Genomic DNA, 8351 nt, shown 5'->3' on the forward strand with positions numbered 1-8351 from the left:
CACTGAGAGGAGACCTAGCAGAGGAAGAAGACAGAGGAAGAAGAACCATAGAGGGCTAGAAGACATCAGCGGAGAAGAACCGGAGAGGGGAGAAGAACCGGCAGATGCAGAAGGCATCAGCAGAGGGAGAAGAAAAAGGAAGAGACGTCAGAGCTGCCTTAATAAATTATTTTAAAAACCTGTGTCCTGTTTTTTATTTTTGACACTTTTTTAGGTGAATTGGTAGGGGTACAATGTACCCCATACTTATTCACATAAGGTGGAGGGCCGAGATCTGGGGGCCCCTTGTTAAAGGGGGCTTTCAGATTATGATAAGCCCCGCACCCGCAGCCCGGTACAACCAACAGCCAGGGTCGGGAAGAGGCCCTTGTTCCCATCAACATGGAGGCAAGGTGCTTTCGGGTGGGGGGCACAGGGCTCCCCTGCTCCAAAGAACCAACCCCCCCATGTGGAGGGCATATGGCCAAGTATGGTCTAGGAAGGGGGGGCTCGCTCGTCCACTCCATTTTCCTGACCTTCCGGGCTGTGTGCTCAGATAAGGTTCTGGTATGGTCTTGGAGGGGGAACCCATGCCATTTTTTTTTAAAAAAAATTAATTTGGTTTGGAGTTTCCCCTAAAGATTCATATCAGACACAAAGTACCAGGCATTGTTGGGGTTAAAGTTCATTGAAGTCGGACGGATGTTGGACTTCAAGTCGCAGGGCAAAGTTGGATCCACAGTCGTACGACTATCGTGTCGTAGCAGTCTGAATACGGCCTAAGGGTTTGAACTGTTGTTAAATCATAAACACTCATTAGGAAGCAATGAAACATCTTCAAAATCACAGAACAAGTCCAGTTGAATGTGGCCAACTACTATTAAACATATACTAACTTGGAAATATAAGAACCTTCACAAACTTACCAATAAATAGTTAATAAAATAGGCAATTTCTGCCCCCACAAGGCGGATATTGTTAGCGGCCTGGGAATAAGTAGTGCGGGATCCTCCGCCCCAGTCTACGGCAATGCAGTTCACATCTTCAACCTGAAACAGGGTCTGAGCAGCAGAAACAGAGTCTGTTACACTTTCTTCCTCTAATGTACACAATATGGCCAAACATATGTGAACGCCTGACCCTCCCACCTATACTTTAACATAGCACGCATGTGAAGAATACTGTTAGTAACACATCATACAAAGACATTTTAGACAATTCTGCTCTTCCATCCTTGTGATAACGGTGCCCCTGTGTACAAAGTCTTTCTGTACAAGACATAGTTTGACTAGTTTAGTGTAGAGGAACTCGAGTGCCCTGAACAAAGCCCTGACCTCCACCCTGCTAAATGACTGAATTAGAAATCTGATTGCGAGCTGATCTGACCTTACAAATGTTCTTTTGGTTGAATTACATAAATTCCCACGGATACACACAGATCTTGTAAAAAGCCCTCTCAGAAGATTGGATTCTGTTATTGCCACAAAGGTGGGGGAGGGAGGTTCCAAATGAACTGCCAAGGACACATGTTTACCAGTATCAACCTCTTTCAGGCCCTAGCTGCATTGAAACAGACAATGCAGAGGGGCTTTGTGGTTGGCTAGAATTGTCACCAAGACCACAAGTCCCTACCCCAGATCCTGTCCTGCTAAAACACTGTTCCTACTGCTAAGGCTGAACCCTCTGCCATAGGGTGCCCCACTCAGTACCACAAGATGATCCTGGCCATTGACCTTTATAGGCCAAGGAAGGAATTTCCACACAAATTAGTAAATTTGCTGCACTTTACTAATGGAATTCAGGGGATGGCATAACAGTCACATCACATCAACATACATTCCAGAGTCACTACACTGACACTACTGTCACTACTGACAATACATAGGGAATTACATTTAGTGGATGGTTTGCAGTAGTCACATGTGAAAGCATATGCAGAATTTTAAGCAGCCATCTCCCTCCATCTCTCATTCCATCCAGGGACATTAGTACTGACAGGACTGGGCTTACTGTAGCCACCTCCTCCACAGGTACACTTCTCTTGGGGTCATCCAGGGAAATAGCCTTACTCAGGTAACTCTTGGCCTGGCCTAAAAATCCTTTTGCAATCCGCCCTAGCCCCCACCTCTATAAGGGTCTAAAATTCTACAGCCAGTTTTCCTGGGTGCATGTCTACTCCTCCCCAGCCTCCTGCCTTGTACAGGGCCTCCATGTGCTGGTTACATCTGTGCTAGTGTGGGGTGCTTGGCTCCCATGCTCCAAGTGCTCATCCTTTTGTTCCCCTTGTGGGTTCTTGAGTATTGTACTTCAGGGATAGATACCCTCTATATTAGGGCATAGGAACCTAGCTTCATACAATGCTAGGGTTGCTGTTAATGCTTGGGAAAATGGCAAATTCATTCTGTCTTTTACAGGATAAGTTCTAAAAAGCTAGAACCCAGCAACTATAATATTGTCACTGCTCTAGGAACTGCTGTAGGGACTGCTGCAATCAGATTAAATTCTTCAGTCACCATTTTGGAACCTGCCATAATGAAGCCATTGGTATTCTTTTAAATGTCTCTAACCCTAAGGATGGGCTTTCAGAAGTTAACAAAGACTCTTAAAGGGCTCCTGTGTTCCACATGTGTTCCTAGCAAAGCTATTGATTTTACGAAAAATTAAGAGTCAGCAGCTACAAATACTGCAGCTGCTGACTTTTAATATTAGGACACTTACCTGTCCAGGAATCCTACAATGTCGACACCCCAGCCAATCTTCGGATTGGCTGTCGGGTGCAGCCACCGCCATTCCTGGTAAGGGAATCCGGCAATGAAGCCTTTCAGCTTCACAGGCGGTACCCTATTGTGCATGTGCAAAGCGTGTTTCTAATTGGCTCGGCGGTGGAGGAAGGAGGAGGGGGGCCGAATTTCCGAGAGACAGGGCTGCGGCGCCGTCTCCAGAAGTGGGGAATGGTACCTGTCAAAGTGTTTTGGGAATTCAGGCCAATCAGTGGCTAAGCTGTCAATAAGGCTCCTTTGGATCACCACAGATCTCACAGAGGCCATGGCAGTCTTTTAGATTACCCAAAAGCCTCCCTGAATTCTCTCTTCATTGACTTCAATACTGTTTGGACTCAGGTTCAGGTTGTTTGGTAATTTTCAGCATACTGTTGATGAATCAAACACAGACATGTTCAAGCAACAGGGTCTTCTACACCTTATCTTCTGAGGATGAGAGACTTTGGATATCAAGGTTTATATTTTATAGTTTAAATTTTGTCCGTTTATGGTTCCTATTTGTTGAAGGCTGTAGTATCATGAACTAAAGTACAGCCAGATATAAGGGGCTGACAACCAGGAAAATATGCATGCTACATGCTAATGAGAGCTATCCAAACATTACCAGTAGACATGTGTGTGTATTGGGCTTCTGTGACCTCAGTTATATTTTTTTCTACATTTTATATCATCTCTTCTTCTTTCAGTATTGAACAGAGTGGTCAAGAGTTAATGTTTCTGTTAAGTTTGAGAGGTATTCCTCCACTTCCTGTCCATGTGACACCCATACAAGAAACAAGGAGGATGGTTGTCATTGAGACAAGAAAAAAAGAAGAACCCTTCCCCACTCTACTAAAGGTACATTAATGCTAAATATTTTTTAAATCTATATGCTGAATCAGCACCCAAAGAATCTCCTGAAGAAGCTGCTCTTTGTTGAGCTAAGTTATTAATTGAAGGATATATAGACCTTTTCACTGAGATCAGTGTTTTAATGATGTATCAGTAAAGTTGGTTTCGTAATTGTTTCGTAATTGTTTATACACTCAAGTCTTTATACTTATAAAGTCCATGATTTCTGGTAACCTTATTATTGCTTAAAAATTTGTTTTTTTTTTGTCTTTGTTACCACCAGAGCAATTTCCTATTACTTCCTGCCATTACAAAATACCCCCAAAGGGAACACAGAAAGCAATAAAACCATTATAAATTCTCTAATCCTTTTCTAGTCTCTCATAAATTAAATTAGAATTAATGATATTGGACTTGGCTTGTTTTCCATTGACCTCCACTCCCCTCAATTCCCATCCTGGGGTCACAAGGGTAAAGTGATAGGGGGAGGCCCCCCAATGAAGTCACAGACAGCAACAAGAAAAAAAAAATATTAAAAACTTAAAATGAGTTCGACATTAACAGTAGAGATGGCAATGACTTTGAAGGAGGTCCACTTACTCTGCAGGTTTCAGATAGCCAAGAAGCCTCTCCACTACTGGTGAAGCCATGGATGACAAAGCGGGTCTTCCTGGAGGTGCTGAAGTTGGAGGAGGAGATGGTGGAAGGATTAACAGCACTGATCACCTGAATGGTAGAGACAGAAAAATAAACACAGTATATATAATATAATGTATATTATATTGTGGAATATTGAACATGGTACATTGTGGAAATATCACCCGAAAGGGATAAGGTAAAAAGTCCCGTTATCTCCACTAGGGAGATTCACCCTCTCTATTTGCAATACTGTCCATTTTCAGTGAAACAGAAAGTGAGGACATTTAGAATAACTAATTATCACTTTAGCAAGAACTGATCCTAATAAGTTTACAGAAAAAAATGGCAGAATTGAATTTCTCACTTGGTAGCTGTTCTGGTTGCTTCTAGTGTAGAGGAAGAATCGGACGTTGATCTTCTCTGGGGACCAGGGTAACTTGGCAGAGGGTCTCTGAAGAGAACCTGAATAGGGCCAGGCATCCGAGAAACATCCAAGCCTGTCATAACACACCTCACCACCTGAAGGGAGGCACAAAGAGACATCAGTTAGGAGAGACTCCCAATGCGCTCTGTTTAGTAACATTCAGGGTCAGGGTCAGACCACCCAAAAGGCCACCTAAAACTGCATCAGAAGCCCGTGGGTGCTTAAGGACCTCTAACATGCACGATCACCTTCAACCAGCAACTCTGTGCAACTCTAGGCACAATCGTTTTGTGTCTATAGGTAGCACAAACTGCACATTTTCTTAGTTCGGCCCAAACCCGCAGAAAACTTTCACATGATAACAGGTCACAGGTCCAATCAGTGGCAGCCATGGAATTCTGTCCCGAAGCCATATGTAGCACAGTGGAGGGGATGATGGTAACATCATTGACCTAATATGGCCATATATTCCTACTGAATTGGCTGAATTTTGATCCATCTATGACCAGCATAAGTGTTATTTCAATTTGGCTACAAAAGTGCAAATACACTTTAAATTCTACTGTCCTGATGAAGGCGGAACGTTGTTAGCCCCTTAAATGTGTTGGCTGTTTTATGTGATCTTTTTATGTGATCATGATTAACTTATTTGTTCATTGCAGATGATTATCAGTATTCTGCTATCTGCAGGTACAATCTCAGGGTAATTTCAGGAGCTTTTATCTCCGTTACATCTTATCAACCTCACCTGATTTATCTACAGACAACCTTACCCTCCCATGTCCCATCATTAACAACAGCTCAAGATTCAACGCTAGCAAAGATGGGACACAAAGAGAGGTGGAAAGGTGCTGCTCACCCCAAAAGTACAAAAAAAAAGGAAACATTTCCTCAAAGTGGGGTTTTTAGGCAGCAAACTAGAATAATTGATGCAATGTTAAATGAAAAAAAGTAATTATTTATTTATAGTATCAAAAAGCATGACATGATCGTTAAAACAACATGAGCTCCAGTAGGAAATAAAAACAAAACCGAAAATACACTTGCAGACAAAGAATTTTTCATAGCAACATTAGTAATAAAGATTTTGACAATTTTTGAAAATTATTCTGACGTGTTTCAACCCAGAATGCAAGGGTCTTCTTCAGAGGTTTAGTCTGCCAATCGTGTATATTTCACCGGAAGAGTACTTCCTACATGGAGATCCTTTAAAAACCTTTTCTCTCCTCGGGTAGCTCCAAGACACTCCACATCTGCACGAACCAGACTGGGATAGTAATCAGGCAATATGACTTACGAGAAGTCACACTCAGGATAGCCCCCCAGAAAGGTGGATCGAGCGGCAATCGAGTGGGGGACAAATCACACCTTGGATATTATTAAGGACATGTATGGCTGCACTTTACTGCTCAATATAAGAAGACTGTTGTCTGTGACCTAACCTAGGATTGGCCACAGACACACTGATAAACTCTATGGATTAGAATCCAAAGGACATTGACCAGTTGTGCAGGAGCTGCGTGTGTCACTAGCCCTCTCAATAGAGATAAACGAAAGATTTAACTCTTGCCCAGCTTGCAGTTCACTTTTTGTTTAAGGCTGGCCATGCACGGTTTGAATCTCGGCCGGTTCAGCAGGAACCAGCCAAGATTCAAACCGTTAATGGGCAGGCTGAATATACCAAGTTGATCGATTGATCAACTTGAGTAATGCCAGCCTGCTGGATTCTCTTGTGATTATTGCTAGCGGCTGCAATAGATGCTAGCGATAATCATTGTCTACCCCTGGCAGGAACAGCTTCAACCCCACTTGCCTAAGTCAGCCAGCCTGCCCATACATGGCTCAGAATTCAGCTGGTCCCTGCTGAACTGGTCAACATTTAATCCATGTACGGCTGGCTTTGGAAAGGCAATCATGCACAGGGGTGCTGCTAGCTAAAAAAGTTTTAGTTTTTAAATGTTGTTTTTTAGTCTTTACCATAATAATGAAAAAGCCAACACAAAAAGATATGGATATTTACTTTTAAAAAGTGAAAGTTATTTTCAGATTTGTCCAGTGAGTTTTAAGAATGACTTGACTGACACTAATTAAGATCCTCATCCCTGTATAATTATTTCTGAATTAAGCATCTTTCTTCTAATTTAACTTTCTTTGAACAGTACTTCATTTTCTAAATATGTGTTTTTTTTTATTTATTTCTTTATTCAAGTGCAAATTGGAAAAAAAGAAATAATATCAGTACTGTTCATGGATGGCTGAATAAAAGAATGTATAACATAAAATAATTATGATAAATGGTCAATGACTAGATAGGTGTTAGGCTGACTATACACTGCAAGCTAAAGGCTGTATGAGAAATATCTATTGACCCCCTGTTTATGTGAGACAGCATGGATGAAGGAATCTCCTTTGCCGGCTATTATATTCTGACAACTGTCAAAATATCTGAACAGTTGATGCTTCTGATTGGATGCAGATGTAAGAATGTCAGTGGACGGGTGTCAACAGGGCCACCTTGAATTTTGGTTGATTCTATTTGAACTGTTTGAAAGTCACAATGTCTGCTGTTGCCATTACAGTATAGCTACGAATGAGCAGGTTCTTGTATCATCCTAGGAACTGTTCTGAATGGTCCTTTAGACCCTCATAAACCATTGACTTCAATGGAATGTATCTTTCAATAATCCAAATTTTTGGACTTTTTAGAACATGCCTAGCACTTTCTTTACCGTACAAGCAATGAAAAGCAGATAGGTATTTTAGCCTTTCCCTTTCTCCCTTGCTGCCCATCTTGCAACCCAAGGACCACAAGCAGGCTTTTGACACTTGTTATAGGACCTTCAGGTCCGATAGTCTGTAGTGAGAGTGGGAGCATTGATTTATAAAGGGGCATAAGCAGTGATCGCTACAGCTTCATGTGACATGTCCCCAGTCTCTGTCTTCTGCAGCATGTTTCCAACATAACCTATGGCATTTCCAAAGTTTCTGGGCATATTTTTTTCAAGTTTATCTGCACTTTCCCTAACCTTTTTCCAAATTTCCCTAATTTTCTGTCTAGTGAACTCAATTTTACCAGCAAGTAGGGGGAAATTTCTCTAGCAGAGCCCCATACCATCCAAAACTAAAAGAAAAAAGTTTTGGCAAAACATACATTTTAAATATCCTTATTTCTATCTCATTCAGTAAGAGATCTGCACTTAATCTGTAATGTTTTAAATGTACATCAATTCAGATTCAGAATACTTTATCATAAAGAACCTTGTTTGTGATCATTATGAATAAGCAAATGAATAAATTCCTTTACCTTTTACGGTGCCTAGGAGGAAAATACCGATGATCCAGGCGAGCAACATCTGCAAGGGAAAGAGAACTGATTTAAAGCAGAAATTTGGGCGTACTTCATCCCTGGGTGATGGAATACAATGAATTCCACTCTCACCTCCGTCCCCACAGCACTCCACTCAGCTGCACTCATATCTGACATTTCGGTGTATATATAGAGGGAGGGAGGGGTCACTATACACAATGACCCCCAGCAGTATTAATCATTAAAGAGCATATTTTCTTATTGCCACTATAAGTGTGTGTCATGGGATAATATCATCAAGAAAAAAATCCCTCAGGATCAAAAAAACAGAATGTATTTTTGTATTTTATTATTTTATTAGTTCTACCTGTTCTATTCTTTAGGCTGTGGA

At 41.5% G+C, this 8351-nt stretch overlaps 1 protein-coding gene across 1 annotated transcript in view; it reads right to left on the minus strand.

Moving 5' to 3' along the window:
* The window catches only part of LOC143930546 (pancreatic triacylglycerol lipase-like), a 28259-nt gene extending 20122 nt beyond the window's left edge, over positions 1-8137 (minus strand). Inside the window, exons 1-5 of the mRNA XM_077454928.1 lie at positions 8093-8137; positions 7958-8006; positions 4594-4748; positions 4191-4316; positions 906-1040 (exon numbers count right to left, since the gene is read on the minus strand). Coding sequence (XP_077311054.1) covers positions 906-1040; positions 4191-4316; positions 4594-4748; positions 7958-8006; positions 8093-8137 — 510 coding nt within the window. The remainder of the gene's footprint in view (positions 1-905; positions 1041-4190; positions 4317-4593; positions 4749-7957; positions 8007-8092) is intronic.
* Between the last annotated feature and the right edge of the window lie 214 nt (positions 8138-8351).

Source organism: Lithobates pipiens, unplaced genomic scaffold (genome assembly GCF_037356315.1).
Source record: "Lithobates pipiens isolate NorthernLeopardFrog02 unplaced genomic scaffold, aLitPip1_a1.2 Scaffold_25, whole genome shotgun sequence".
Classification (NCBI taxonomy): domain Eukaryota; kingdom Metazoa; phylum Chordata; class Amphibia; order Anura; family Ranidae; genus Lithobates; species Lithobates pipiens.